The following is a 15,851-nucleotide window of genomic DNA, read 5'->3' as shown; positions in this document are numbered from 1 at the left end:
GAGATTCCACGATAGTTGTTGCAGTCACCGCGGTCACCTTTGTTTTTATAGAGGGTGATGATATTGGCATTGCGCATGTCCTGAGGTACTGCTCCCTCATCCCAGCACAGGCATAGCAGTTCATGTAGTGCTGAAAGTATAGCAGGCTTGGCACTCTTGATCATTTCAGGGGTAATGCTGTCCTTCCCAGGGGCTTTTGCACTGGCTAGAGAATCAATGGCATCACTGAGTTCTGATTTGGTTGGCTGTATGCCCAGCTCATCCATGACTGGTGGAGGCTGGGCTGCATTGAGGGTGGTCTCAGTGACAGCATTCTCCCTGGAGTACAGTTCTAGGTAGTGCTCAACCCAGCGGTCCATTTGTTTGTGTTGGTCAGTGATTATGTCCCCTGATTTAGATTTGAGGGGGGCGATCTTCTTGATGGTTGGCCCAAGAGCTCTCTTCATGCCATCATACATTCCTCTGATGTTTCCGGTGTCTGAGGCCAGCTGAATGTGACTGCATAGGTGTTGCCAGTAGTCGTTTGTGCAGCGCCTGGCTGTTCTTTGTGCAGTGCTTCTGGCTGCTTTAAGTGCTGCGGATGTTAAATCGCTGGGGGCTTTCTTGTAGTTCAACAGTGCAATGCGCGTAGCGGCTATGACAGGTTCCAGCTCTTCATTACGAGATTGAAACCAGTCTGCATTTCTCTTCGCACTTTTGCCGTAGGTGGTCAAAGCTGACTCATAGATGGCGTCTCTGATGTGGGCCCACTTGGTCTCAGCATCCCCTGTGGGAGTGTTTTGAAGGGCTGTTACAAGTGAATTTAGAAATTTTTATAACAGCTGAGAGAATAGTGTGGAAAATTAAAGTGAATAGGATTGGGGGTAGTGTATTGCAATAGACAGAAAAGTGGTTGGCAGACAGGATACAAAAAGTAGGAATAAACGGGTCTTTTTCCAAATGGCAGGCAGTGGCTCGTGGGGTACCACAGGGATCAGTGCTAGGACCCCAGCTATTCACAATATATATGATTTAGCTGAGGGAACTAAATGTAATATCTCCAAATCTGCAGATGATACAAAACTGGGTGGGAGGGTGAGTTGTGAGGAAGATGCAGAGACACTTAAGGGTGATTTGGACAAGTTGAGTGAGTGGGCTAATGCATGGCAGATGCAGCATAATGTGGATAAATATGAGGTTATCCACTTTGGTAGCAAAAACAGGAAGGCAGATTATCTGAACGACTAAATTGAGGGGGGAATATGCAACGAGACTTGGGTGTTCTCACACACCAGTCACTGAAGGTAAGCATGCAGGTGCAACAGGCAGTAAAAAAGGCAAATGGTATGTTGGCCTTCCATAGTGAGAGGATTCGAGTACAGGAGCAGGGATGTCTTGCTGCAATTATACAGGGCCTTGGTGAGGCTACACCTGGAATAGTGTGTGCAGTTTTGGTCTCCTTATCTGAGGAAGGATGTTCTTGCTATAGAGGGAGTGCAGCAAGGGTTTACCAGACTGATTCCTGGGATGGCGGGACTGACGTGTGAGGAGAGATTGAGTTGGTTAGGATTATATTCGCTGGAGTTCAGAAGAGTGAGGGGGATCTCATAGAAACCTATAAAATTCCAACAGGACTTGACAGGGTAGATGCAGGAAGGATGCTTCTCATGGTGGGGGAGTCCAGAACCAGGGGCCATAGTCTAAGGATACGGGGTAAACCTTTCAGGACTGAGATGAGGAGAAATTTCTTCACCCAGAGTGGTGAGCCTGTGGAATTCGTGACGACAGAAAGCAGTTGAGGCCAAAACATTGTATGTTTTCAAGAAGGAGTTAGATATAGCTCTTGGGGAAAAAGGGATCAAAGGATATGGGGGGAAAGCGAAAACAGGTTACTGAGTTGGATGATCAGCCATGATCATAATGAATGGCGGAGCAGGCTGGAAGGGCCGAATGGCCTACTCCTGCTCCTATTGTTCTATGGTGCTTTTAGAACCTAAGAAACAGCAATCATACTATCTGTCCCGCCTTCTCTTTTCCAGTAATAGCATAAAGAATTTATGTTTTCTCTCCTAATAATTGAATTGCTCAATCATTCGGGTAGTCCTCTTCTTTCAATAGTTGTAATACTTTTTCAGTAACTATGCTGATCAGAACTATAATCAGCATCCGAAGTACGGTCACACTAACTATTTATAAAGTGGCAGGATTACCTCAATATAACGGCTTGACATTGACCTTTTAATATATGCCAACGTCTGATTTGCTTTATTCATTGCCACGGAGCATTACTATGATCATTTCAATTTATTGCCAATCAGGATATTTTCTAGACATTATTTTCTTTCACTTCAAGTAATAGCCCTTTCCCAGAGATATTTTGCCTGAGCAAAGCAATTTGCACTTCCATGCAGTAAATTTCCACTGCCACCAATCTGTCCATTTCCCAAGTACATTCAAATCCTCCTGTATCTTATCTTGCTCAGATGTGGAGTCTAGCACCTTCATTAGCTTTGTATCTTATGCAAATTTAACAATTGTGCTTGCAACTCAAGAGCTCCAAATCATTTACGAAGATATTGACCAGAGCCCTGAAACACTCCACTGGTAACATTCTCCAAAGCTGATGACAATCCCTACACCAATAGAGAAAGGGAGACAGTGGCCTCGTGGTAATGTCACAGGACTAGTAATCCAGAGGCAGCTGGTGGAATTTAAATTTAACTAATTAATATAAAAACCTGGAATTGAGAACGAGCCTCAGTAATAGTAAACTACCATCATTTGTTATAAAAACGCACCCAGTTCACTTATGTCCTTTAGGGAAGGAAATCTGCCATCCTTGTTTGCAAGTTCTCCCTGTGTCTGCGTGGGTTTCCTCCAGTTTCCTCCCACAGCCAAAAGACTTGCAGGTTGATAGGTAAATTGGCCATTATAAATTGCCCCTAGTATAGGTCGGTGGTAGGGGAATATAGGGACAGGTGAGGAATATGGGATTAGTGTAGGATTAGTATAAATGGGTGGTTAATGGTCGGCACAGACTCGGTGGGCCGAAGGGCCTGTTTCGGTGCTGTATCTCTAAATCTAAATCAAATCAAATCTTACCTGGTCTGACCTACATGTGACTTCAGACCCACAGCAATGTGGTTGACTCTGAAATGGCCGAGCAAGCCACTCAGTTAGAGGACAATTAGGGACGGGCAACAAATGCTCGCCTGCCAGCAGCGCCCACATCCCAATTAAAAAAATACCCTCTGGGTTCTATCAATCACTATAAATTAATGGTATTTATTGCAAGAGGATTTGAGTACAGGAGCAGTGAAGTCTTGCTTCAATTGTATAGAACCTTGGTTAGACCACACCTGGAGTACTGTGTGCAGTTTTGGTCCCCTTACCTTCGGAAGGATATTGCTGCCATTGAAGGAGTGCAACGAAGGTTCACCAGACCTGTTCCTGGGATGGCAGGACTGTTCTGTGAAGAGAGATTGGGGAAACTGGGCCTGTATTCTCTAGAGTTTCAAAGAACGAGAGGTGATCTCATTGAAACCTACAAAATACTTAAAGGGATAGACAGGGTAGATGCAAATAAGATGTTTCCCTTGGTTGGGGAGTCTAGAACCAAGGAACACAATTTCAAAATAAGGGGGAAGCCACTGAGGACAGACAGGAGGAGAAATTTCTTTACTCAGAGGGTTGTGAATCTTTGGAATTCTCTACCCCAGAGGGCTGTGGAAGCACAGTCATTGAGTATATTTAAAGCAGAGATTGACAGATTTCTAAATACAAGTGACATAAGGGGATATGAGGATAGTGTGGGGGAAAAAGGCATTGAAGTGGATGATCAGCCATGATGGTATTGAATGGCAGAGCAGGCTCGATAGGCTGAATGGCCTAATCCTGCTCCTTTGTTCCTATGTCTCTACCGATTCTGGCTTTTTTATTTTAAGAACACATCCACTGCCTTAACCCCATGAAGAACCTTTGTCACAAAGAAAACCTGTATGCTAGATGGACCACTCCACCATGAATCTATATTGGCGATATTTTATGATTTTTTAAAAATCCCGATCCTTCATGATCTTATCTTTAAGGCTTTCCATAATTTTACCCATAAATGAACTTTCTGGTCTGCAGTTTCCTGGGTCGCTTCTGCCACCCATTTTACAAACAGGATTAACATCTGCCTTTCCTCGGTATTCAGTGATTTCTGAAAGATCTGTGATCGAGTTCCTACCAATCTCTCCCTTATTTTCTTAAAGAACATTTTTCAGCAACACCCTAACAACTGGCAGGCTATCATCAAGGACTCCAGACTGTGGGACTACTTAGCGGAAAGTGAAAACAAAACAAAAAGTCACTCAGCTCAAACACCTCACCCCGTTACCTCAATAGCCAGACTGCTGATGCACCCAACATGCAGCAGTGTGCAAACAGCTGGATGGACCTATTTTTGGGACAATTTTTTACTCCTCTTCTCCTCAAGGTACAGATCAGCCATGATATTGATTTTCATTCGTTCATGGGATGTGAACATCGCTGGCAAAGCCAGCATTTGTTGCTCATCCCGAATTGCCCTGGACAACTGAGTGGTTTGCTCAGCCATTTCAGACGGCAGTTAAGAGTCAACCACATTTCTGTGGGTCTGGAGTCACATGTAGGCCAGACCAGGTAAGGACAGATTTCCTTCCCCATAGGACATTACTGAACCAGATGGGTTTATACGACAATCCTCCATTACCAACACATTATAGCTGCAGTATGAGACCATTACTGAGACTAGCTTTCAATTCCAGATTTTTATTAATTGATTGGATTTAAATTCCATCAGCTGCCGTGGTGGGATTTGAATCCATATCGAGGGCATTAGCCTGGGCCTGGATTTCTAGTTCAGTGACATTAATCAATATGGTACCATGCACAAATTATTCACATGAAAGCCGAGCCAGGAATGTCAAAGGTTTTTCAGTGACAGGAAGCATCATAACAGAGTCCCATTCCAGTCTCTCTTCCAGAAAACAGTTCTGCACTCTCCAGGAAGGATCACTAATCAAGGTCAGAGACTCAGACTGATTTTCCCCTTCTTAAACAAAAGGACACGGAGGTCACTGTTGCATCTCGAATACCAATTCTGATGAAAGGTCACAGGCCTGTAAACGCCAAATCTGTTTCTTTCTCCACAGATGCTGCCTGTCCTGCTGAGTATTTCCAGCATTTCCTGTTTTTATTTCAGATTTCCAGCATCTGCAGTATTTTGCTGTTGTAGCATCTCTAATGTCACCCCAGTATAGATCAGGTAACACCATACAGACTGGGGATTAAATCTGAGCCTGCAGTTCAAGCATTCTGCCTTCATTGACATGGTTTTTAAAGGGGCCACTTATCTGTTAAAAATTAGATCTAAAAGAAAAAGTTGTGGCATACAGACAGAATATGTAACTTGGGCTTGTATGGAAATATTCCAATGATAATAGTCAGTAAGTCAACTGTGAATCACAGAACACGATGTTTAGTTTTTCATGTACCATCAATCCTAGTCATTTACTTTGTTTAATCACAAAGTATTTCAGTTCCTTTCTATTTTTGTAACATTTTATGTAAAAAACACTGAATATCAGTGACTAGAAATATTATTTGAATCCCTTTGCACCATTGCTTCAATCACATCCCACGAATGCTGGCAGACTGAGTGGCAACTGTGATTCACCCCCAGTAATAATCATACCAAAAATAGCTGCATAAATAATTTTTGTCAGTTGTCATAACCCCAGTTTATATTTCTAGCTCACTGGCTTATTCCAAGTCAGCCATCTATCTGAAAGGATGATGGCTTCATGATCCACCAACTTTCCCTGACCTAGTTTCAGAGAATAAGCAACTGACATACTGAATGAAAGGTACAGCAGAGAATTCAGGCTGGAACAGCAAATGTTGGATAGCAACTGAAGCCCTGATAATAAAGCAGCCTATGGTATTCTATAAAATTTACATCTCGGCCTGGGCTGACAAGTGAAATGCAACATTCGTGTCACTCAAGACCTTCAATGGCACCATCACCAACATTTTTGGGGTGGAGGGAGGTGGCAGGTGTGAACTGAACAGTCATATCAATATGCTGGCTACAAGAGCAGGACAGAGGCTGGATGTGATGAGGGACTCACCTTCTAACCCCTCAAAGGCTCTCAACCTTCTGTAAATCTCAAGTCAGGGGTGTGGTGGAATACTCACCAAGCTCGACACCATTAAAGACAGAGCAATTCATTTGATTGGCATCCTGCCACTGAACTCAATTTTCACCTCCTCCACCACCAACGCATTGTAGCTGCAGTATGCACAATCTAAAGGATGCAATGCAGCAATACACCAAGGTTACTTTGATAACATTTCCCTTTTCTACAACCTTTAAGATGAAGGAATTAAGCAACAATACCATGGGAATGCCAACACCTTCAACTCAGACACGAAGCTGCCTCAGACATATATCACAGCTCCTTCACTGGGTCAATATCCTGGAATTCACTCACAAATACCTTTGTGGGAGAACCATCAGCCTCAGGATTACAGCAGTTCAAGGAGAAGGCCCACAACTACCTTCTCAGTGCAATAAGGAAAGGCAATAAATGAGGCTTTACCAGTTCTGTCCACATCCCAAGAACAAAAATATATTTAAAAAAGTATGGGAACCCAAGATCATAGAGAGAAACAGCACTGAAACAGGCCACTGTGCCGCCCTGCTTTACTCCCACCTCATACCCACCAAAGCACCGACTCTCTACCATAGTTAGCACAAATGAGGGATCAATCCTTCCTGGTCTGTATGGCTCAGTCACACATTATGAAATGTAGGTCAATAAGGCACTACAGTAACTCTCTGAAATTGAAGCTTGGAAAGACACTTCAAGCTTAAAGCAAAATAACTGAGTGGGGTGGGGGGAAACATTATATTTTTAGAGCAGTTAACTCAAATCTCACTTGGAGATATTGGTTACGTTTTATTTTAGGATGTAACATGGCCAGAGAAGAGACTCAAAATTCAATGATACACATCACAACACATCCCTGCCTGAAGCCCCCCCATCAGGCCTTCACATCAATCGTGACCCAAGCAAAGGTTAGTAACAAGTTTGAAACTCAATTTCACCTGTGAGTTCCATTTGATATTTACAGACTGAGTGATCCTTGTGCTTGTGATTTTGAGCAATGCTTATCAGCATGACAACTATTCATTAGCCGAGAATTAGTTGGCCAGAACCATTATCAGTAAAAGTAAAATCAAATTCCAGTGATGACAAGAACTCAGCCCTTCCTTACTCTAGGAACTTGGATGCTAATTTCTGACATTCCTATTTTTGTGAAGATTGTCAGCTCAAATCCGGCAAATTGCATGGTACTGTCACATTATATAAGTGAGTACAGGAAAACTAGGTTGAGCAATGTCTGTGTGAATTAGTTTTCTAGATAAATTTAAAGCCAAGAACCAGCATACCAATCAGCTCAGCATGGCAGACATCGGATTTTTGACCAACACAGAACCATGGACTGATTAAATCAAGAGGACACTTGTTTGGGGAGGTGTGCATGACAACCTCTTGGGGATTATTCACTGTGGAGATTGAACTGTTAGTGGAAGCATCAAGCCATCAATATTCATTTTTCTTGGGTCTACCTGGACCTCTGGGGATTGCAGGGAATTCAAAATCCAAGCAGAGAAATAAATTTTGTGCAAGACCGGGAAGGAGGGAGGAAACCAAAAAAAAGTTTGTGAGCCATTGCAGTTCCTGAGTGAAACACAACCAACAGTAGGTGCTGGAGCAGACTGTAGTTTTAAAATGATCAATCCACTTACTGTTGTCATTGTACACAATCTGTTCTACATGTCACACATTTATTTAATTTCAGTATTGAATATAATTACATTCTGATAACGCGAAGCTTTTTTGTAACCCTAAAAAATCTTGTTAATTCAAATAATTGGATAATACAATTACAGCCAAGAGATAGATTGTTAGTTCAGAATGAGGGAAGCTCAAGTGTGGTGCCATAATAAAACAGCCTAAGCAAGCGGGGAAAACATTTAAGAGGCTCTAGTTCTGAAAGGTGGTAACTCCTTGTTTTTGTTCGCAAAGTTCAGAATTAAGGGATGGGCACATATTGTAACTATGCCAAGATCAGAAAAGGCAGAATCAGCAGAATGACATCACCTGCCAGAAATCCTACCAATTGTGTCTACTCTGCCTTACATGACACAGGCGTTCTTTATTCGACAGCATGACTTACTTATAGAAGTGAGGTTCAGATCTCAGAGTCATAGAGTCGTTCAGCATAGAAACAGGCTCTTCGGCCCATCGCGTCCATGCCGACCATAATGTCTATCTATACTAATCCCACCTGCCTGCATTAATTCCATATCCCTCTATGCCTTGCTCATTCAAGTACCTGTCCAGATGCCTCTTAAATGTCGCTACTGTTCCTGCCTCCACCACCTCCTCAGGCAGCTCATTCCAGATACCCACTATTCTTTGTATGAAAATTTTACCCCTTTGATCCCCTTTAAACCTCCTCCCTCTCACCTTAAATCTATGCCCTCTAGTTTTAGTCACCCCTACATTGGGAAAAAGACTCTGGCTATCTACCCTATCTATGCCTCTCATAATTTTATATACCTCGATCATGTTCCCTCTCAGTTCCATCCTTCGCTCCAGGATAAACAGACCCAGCCTATCCAATCTCTCTTTATAACTCAAGCCCTCCAAACCAGGCAACATCCTTGTGAACCTTTTCTGCATCCTCTCTAGCTTAATCACATCTTTCCTGTAGTGCGGCGACCAGAACTGCACACAATACTCCAAATGCGGCCTAACCGACGTTATGTACAACTGTAACATGACGTCACAACTCTTGTACTCAATGCCTCGGCCGATGAAGGCAAGCATGCCATACGCCTTCTTCACCACCCTGTCTACCTGTGTTGCCACTTTCAGGGAACTATGTACTTGCACCCCAAGGTCTCTCTGCTCAACAACACTCCCCAGGGCCCTGCCATTCACTGTATATGTCCTGCAGAGTATTCAGCTTATAAAAATAAATCACGATCTTTGGTTGTATTAACCTGCCCATATCCTTTGGCGTGGAGCAGCAAGGTGCCACATCAAGCTTTCTTTGTCTGTACGCTGGAGATGCCCTGGGAACATTGTTAAATGGCAGACACCCATGTCTTGATGCCAATAACCTAATCTGCAAATATTGAGACAAAGTCAGCAGTCAAGCAGAATGCCAGGTGAAAGTCTTGCCACACCTCATTTTTGGCAATGAAATAGCCCATCAGGAATTGCAAGACTATGATTTTTTTTTAATTCTTCAGGCTGTGGGTGTCACTGGTAAGGCCTGCATTTATTGCCTGCCCCTCGTTGCCCTTGAGAAGATTGTGGTGGTGGGTCTTCTTTTTAAAGTGGACACCAGCATTCTGGGATTGTGCAATTCCCAATGGGCAAGTGTTGCACGGGGCACAAAATCACAGACTGTTCCAAGTGCAAACACTTGTTTACAATATCCCAATGACATTGAGTTGTGTACCATCGCAGTCTTTTCAAGGAATATTAGCCTTTGATCAGTTCAGCACTTGTTATTGCTTATACAACAGGTGGAAGGGAAAAATGAGGAGCGTTGGTACATATTAACAGGAGTAGGCCACTCAGCAAATCAAGCCTGCTCCACCATTCCATTACATCATGGTACCACATAGGGGGCAGGATCAAGAAGTTTGCAACGACACAAAGATTGGCTGTGTGGTAGATAGCGAGGAGGATAGCTGCAGGAAGATATTGATGGTCTGGACAGATGGGCAGAAAAGTGGCAAATGGAATTCAACCTGAAGAAGTGGGAGGTGATGCATTTGGGGAGGTCAAGCAAGGCAAAGGAATACACGATTAATGGGAAAATACTGAGAAGTGTAGATGAAGTGAGGGACCTTGGAGTGAATGTCCACAGGTCCCTGAAGGTAGCAGGACAGGTCGATAGGGTGGTTAAGAAGGCATTTTGAATCCTTTCCTTTATTAGCCGAGGTATAGAATATAAGAGCAGGGAGATTATGCTGGAACAGTATAACTCATTGGTTAGGCCACAACTTGAGGACTGTGTGCAGTTCTGGTCACCTCATTACAGAAAGGATGTAATTGCACTAGAGAGGGTACAGAGGAGATTTACGAGTATGTTGCCAGGACTGGAAAAATGCAGCTATGAGGAAAGATTGGATAGGCTGGGGTTGTTCTCCTTGGAACAGAGAAGGCTGAGGGGAGATCTGATTGAAATGTACAACATTTGGAGGGGCCTGGATACAGTGGCGGTGAAGGGCCTCTTCACCCTAGCAGAGAGGTCAGTGACTAAGGGGGGCATAGATTTAAAGTGATTAGTAGAAAAGTTAGAGGGGAGAAGAGGAAAAATGTTTTCATCCAGAGAGTGGTTGGGGTCTGGAACTCACTGCCTGAAAGGGCAGTTGAGGCAGAAACCCTCAACTCGTTCAAAAAGAGTTTGGATATGCACCTGAAGTGCTGTAATCTGCAGAGCCACGGACCAAATGCTGGAAGGTGGGAAGAGAATGGGTGGATCATTTTTCGGCCGGCACAGACACGATGCGCCAAGTGGCCTCTTTCTGTGCCTTAAACTTTCTGATTGTATGATTCTACCAGTGCAAAACTGAAAGTACAAAGCAAGCTACTAGTTAGCACTGGGTTCACAAGCATAACGAAAGTTGAAGGATCACTGTGGTAAACAACAATTAAAGAAACGAGAAACTTTCAATAGCTCTTTACGGCTACAGCTATCAATTAACAACTTCTCTTCTAAAGTAAACAGAAAACCCCCTGGACAAAATTGGGTCACTTGGTCAAATAATAACTTATCTTTATAAATTTCTTTAAATTAAAAGTTTCTCTCATCAGGCAATAACATCCATTTCAATTTAAAAATGATCCAACACATTTGCATCTTCCCCCGTTACAAACGAGGACAGGCAAATAATCGGTGTTTATTTTAATGTCCAAGCCCGCCCCTCCACCCAGTGTTTCTTTTACGCGGCCTTCGCCAAGGCCCCGAGCCCCTGCCTTTGTTTACTTACTACACTCCAGCAGATGAGCTCGTTGGTGTCAGGATCTTCGATTAAAGTCCACAGTTTGGTGAGGAAGGCGGGCACATTACTGCCGTGCGCGTCCATCCGGAGCTGGAGACAGGCCGACAGAGCAGCTGTGGCCAGACGGCGGCCTTTCAGCCCAGCCGGGGCGTGGGGAACTGGCGGTTTAACACGAGGAGAGGAAAGCCGCTGGCTGGACTCAGTACTCAAAAATCACCGCTTGTACCTCAGAACTTCTCGACTGTTCAACAAGGAACAGTAATAAACCAGGGATCTCTCAACCTTAAACACTTTAATCAGCAACCTCACACTCCCCGCCAACCGCCGCCATCTTACTCACGCAGCAACTCGGCGCCCCTCCCCCGAACACAAAACTCAGCCTCTTTTTTTTACCTCAAATTTAGCAAAAATCTCATTTTCCCTCCCTACAATATCGAAAACAAACAGACCTGTTAACCTTGTAACTTTCGGTTTATTTTTTAAAAACAAGGAAAATCCTTGTTAACCTTTGACCTCCAGGCCAACGAACGAAATATGTTTTCCCGTGCTGAAATAATTTTAATTAAGAAAAATATATTTAGATTTCTCGTTGTACATTTAATGTTTTTGCAACGCGCAATATGGACGATGATTTTTTTTTTTGTTTGGTTAAAAAAGCAGACTGGATGGGTGTTAACCTCTGACCTTTCCTCCTGTCTGGCTCCTGCAGTAAGATGGCGGCTGAGAGCATGTCGGCGGCTGGCAAGAGGATCAGCAAAGGTGGAGGAACCAAGAGGCCGCTTTCCGGCCTCGAGGAAAGGGACCAGGTGGGTATTTTAAACTTTGTTTGGACGGATCTGTGATCTTCAGTTCATTTGCGGCGAGGCGAGAGGGGAATCCGGCTGGAAACTTCCAACGTGCGCCTGGAACCCGAATTTACGAACGGCATTTAGTTTTTAAATTGCTGTTTGTTTTTAAACGAGATTTTAATCTCTCTTTCTTTCTCTCTCACATACACACTGCTTTGGTTTGACGAAAACTGGGAGCTTCTTTGATATTTTTGGAGAGGCCACTGTTGCCTATGTACCACCATGCACAGAGAAAGATAGAGTCCATGTTCCTTGATGTAGCTGAATGATTGAAACTTTTCAAAAGGATCTCTGAAGTTAATTTTAAAAAATACGCAGCAAGATATTTTATATGTAGTTGTCTGTAGTTTCTACAAGATTTTTCATCATGTTTTCTGCCACCTCCTGTGACTTCTTGTCACTGTTCCATCGAGACATTCACGGTTCCATCTTGGCCTTCGATACCGTTTTTTCTCAATTGGGATGTGTTCTAACTCCTTTTTTGAAGGAATTTTAATGGCATGGTACATATACCTCCCACCCCCTCCACCCATTTTTGTTTTAATTTGTTCTCACGAGCTGAGCATTTATTGCTCATTTCGAGTTCTGAGAACGTGGTGGTGATGCAAAAGTGTTTGATGAGGATTTCAACGGTAAAGGAAGAATGATACTTGTTTAAGCCAAGATAATGTGTGATTTGCTGATGGGTTTCCTTGACTTTGCTACTCTTGCCCTTCACGATACGAGAAGTTCTGTAGCTGAGTGGTGCAATCAGTCAAAGTAAGTTTCATGAGTTGTTACAGTACTTCCAGTATATATTTTTTTGCCATATGTTTGTTGAAGTATACTTCCTCACATAATGCATTGCAAGCAACCACAACTTTGTGTTTATATAGTGTCTTTACTGCCAGATGCATTAGAGAACAAAATGACAAGAAGCTACATAAGGAGATATTAGGTCAGAGCTTGGTCTAAGAGGTAGGTTTTGAGGAGTGTCTTAAAGGGAGAGTGTGAAGTAGAGAAGTTTAGCGAGGGAATTCCACAGCTTCAGGCCCTGGCAGCAGAAGGCATGGCCACCAATGATCGTGATTAAAATCGGGGATATTCAGAGGTCAGAGTTCTGAGGGCTGTAATCTCTGGAGGAGATTAGAGATAGGGAGAGGCCAAGAGTGATTTGAAAACAAGGATGAGAATTTTTAAATGGGGGCATTGTTTAATGGGGATCCAATGTAGATCAGCCAGCACAGTTGTGATGGATGAATGAATGGCATTTGTTGAGAGTTAGGACATGGGTGGCAGATTGTGGATGATCTCACGTTTACGGAGGGTAGAATATGGGAGGCAGCCAAGGAATGCATTAGAATAGTCAATGCTGAAGGTAATAAAGAAATGGCTGAGGGTTTCAGTAGAGGAGCTGAGGCAGTGATCAAGGTGGGTGGTGTTACGGAGGTGGAAATAGAGGTTCTTGATATGTGGTTGAAAGCTCATCTTGGGATCAAATAATACACCAAAGTTGCAAACAGTCTGATTCAGCCTCAGACAGTTGCTTGGGAGAAGTGTGGTGAGGCAGCGGAGTTTGTGGTGGGTGCTAAAATCAATGGCTTCAATCTTCACAATATTTGGAGCAAATGTTTGCTCATCCAGTGCTGGATGTCAAGGCCATGTGCTAGTGAGTATAGAAATAGGAGAAGACACAAGATGAATCCATGGCTGGAGAGATGGTGCAGGAGGGAGGGCTTAAGATTTCTGGGGCATTGGGACCAGTTCTGGGGAAGGTGGGACCTGTTCAAGCCGGACAGTCTACACTTGAACAGGACCGGGACAAATATACTTGCATAAAGCTTTGCTAGTGCTGTTGGGGATGGTTTAAGCTAGTTTGGCAGGGAGATGGAACCTGAGGGCAGTTCCAGATAGGTCAATTTTAGGGCAGGGAATGGGAGGCAGAAAATTAGCATGTGACTCTGAAAGACAGAAGAAGCAACGGTTAAAAGTGTACTATAGACCCCCAAAGAGTGAGAGGGAGATAGAAAAACAAATATGTAGGCAAATTTGAGTGCAAAAACTATAGTGCAGTAATATTTGGGGAGTTCAACTACCCTAATAGCAACTGGGATACAAACAGTGTGCAGGGCACAGAGGGCACAAAATTCTTGAACTGCATTCAAGAGAACTTTTTTATCCAGCAGGTAACAAGCCCAACGTGAGGGGGTGCAATTCCAGATTTAGTCTTTGGTAATGAAGTTGGGCAGGTGGACGAAGTAACGGTGGGTGACCATTTTGGAGGTAGTGACCGTAGTACAGTTAGTTTTAGCATAATCATGGAAAAGGACAAAGGTAAAACAGGAGTAAAGGTCCTAAATTGGGGGACGGCAAATTTTATGAAACTGAGAGGTGAACTGGATACAGCTACTTGAAGGAAAATTGGTGGCAAACCGGTGGGAGGCATTCAAAAGCGAGATTCTATGGGCACACTATTTGGGGGTTTATAGTACACTTCTAGTCGTGTGGCTACCGCTTTTTTTATTTCTGAGCTCCACCCATACGTGTATCTTTATAGGCATGTCCCCACAAAGGTGGTACAGCCAAATTTAGAGCACCCTGGTTACCTAGAAGCATACAGGGTAAGTTAAAGCAGAAAAATAAAGCCTATGATGATCACAAAAAGCTTAATCCTTTAGAAAGCCTAGAGGAGTATAGAAAGTGCAGGGGTGAAGTGAAAAAGGAAATTAGAAAAGCAAAGAGGACATGAAAAATTATTGGCAGGTGAAATCAAGGTAAACCCGAAGATGTTTTCTCAGTCCATTAAGAGCAAGAGGATAACTAAAGAAAGGGTAGGGCCGATCTGAGATGTACAAAGGAACTTGTGCATGGATGCAAAAGATGTGGGCAGGGTTCTTAATTAGATTTGTCTCTGCCTTCACAAAGGAGAGGGATGATGCAGACATTGTAGTAAAAGAGGAGGAGTGTGAAATATTAGATATGATAAGCATAATGAGAGAGGAAGTACTGGAGGGTCTGACATCCTTGAAAGTGGATAAATTGCCATGGCCGGATGGATTGCATCCCAGGTTGTTAAAGGAAGCCAGGGAGGATCATCTAGCTGAGGATCATTTTCAAATCCTCACTGGATACGGGTGAGTTACCAGAGGATGGGAGGTCTGCGGATGTTGTACCATTGTTTAAAAAGAGTGCGAGGGATAGGCCAAATAATTCTGGCCGGTCAGTCTGACCTCGGGTGGTGGGTAAATTATTAGAATCAATTCTGAGAAACAGGATAAACTGTCACTTAGGCATGGATTAATCAGAGATAGTCAGCATGGATTTGTTAAAGGAAGGTCATGTCTTACTAACTTGATTGAATTTTTTGAGCAAGTAACAAGGAGGAATGATGAGAGTGGTGCAGTGGATGTGGTCTACATGGATTTTAGTAAGGCATTTGACAAGATCCCGCATGGCAGACTGGTTAGAAAAATTAAAGCCCTTGGGATATAGGGGAATGTGGCAGGTTAGATCCAAAATTGGCTCAGTGACAGGAAACAAAAGGTAGTAGTCGACAGATGTTTTTGCGAATGGAAAGCGGTTCCCAGTGGCATTCCACAGGGCTCAGTGTTGGGTCCCTTGCTGTTTGTGATATATATTAATGAGTATTGCTGAAAATAGAGACATGTTGTCAAAGCTTTTCGTCTTGCACTCATCAGGACAATTGCAAGAATAACCAATGTAAGGGAAAAGAGCAACTTATACTGCATGAGAAGAGCGTGCTGATTGGTTGGCAAGTGAACTCTGGTAGAGATGTTGCTATGGCGAACCAAGCTTTGTTAAAATTTAAACCAGGCAGCCTGTCTCTCATTGGTCAAGGCATTGCCCTGAGGAATGAACCAGCAAATGGCTGTCACTTTATTTTGTTCAGCTGAAATAGGCACCAT

The 15,851-nt window shown here is 43.4% G+C and overlaps 2 protein-coding genes across 9 annotated transcripts in view; one reads left to right on the top strand and one right to left on the bottom strand.

Moving 5' to 3' along the window:
• hsf1 (heat shock transcription factor 1) overlaps positions 1-11,437 on the bottom strand; it is a 151,982-nt gene extending 140,545 nt beyond the window's left edge. For 7 of the 8 annotated variants that reach the window (XM_068015866.1, XM_068015893.1, XM_068015900.1 and 4 more), the window contains exon 1: positions 11,087-11,437. In XM_068015866.1, the coding sequence (XP_067871967.1) occupies positions 11,087-11,182 (96 nt within the window). In that variant the 5' untranslated portion in view covers positions 11,183-11,437. Of the gene's footprint in view, positions 1-6,201; positions 6,294-11,086 lie in introns of those variants that run through there. The other variant, XM_068015885.1, reaches the window with a different exon arrangement.
• Positions 11,438-11,803: 366 nt separating this feature from the next.
• Positions 11,804-15,851, top strand: part of bop1 (BOP1 ribosomal biogenesis factor) — a 200,650-nt gene continuing 196,602 nt past the window's right edge. Inside the window, exon 1 of the mRNA XM_068015856.1 lies at positions 11,804-11,904. Within this exon, the coding sequence (XP_067871957.1) occupies positions 11,812-11,904 (93 nt within the window). The 5' untranslated portion in view covers positions 11,804-11,811. The remainder of the gene's footprint in view (positions 11,905-15,851) is intronic.

The sequence above is a fragment of the Heterodontus francisci genome, chromosome 2, assembly GCF_036365525.1.
Source record: "Heterodontus francisci isolate sHetFra1 chromosome 2, sHetFra1.hap1, whole genome shotgun sequence".
NCBI lineage: Eukaryota > Metazoa > Chordata > Chondrichthyes > Heterodontiformes > Heterodontidae > Heterodontus > Heterodontus francisci.
The sequence above is the reverse complement of the archived record's forward strand: the minus strand, read 5'-3'. Positions and strand labels throughout refer to the sequence as shown.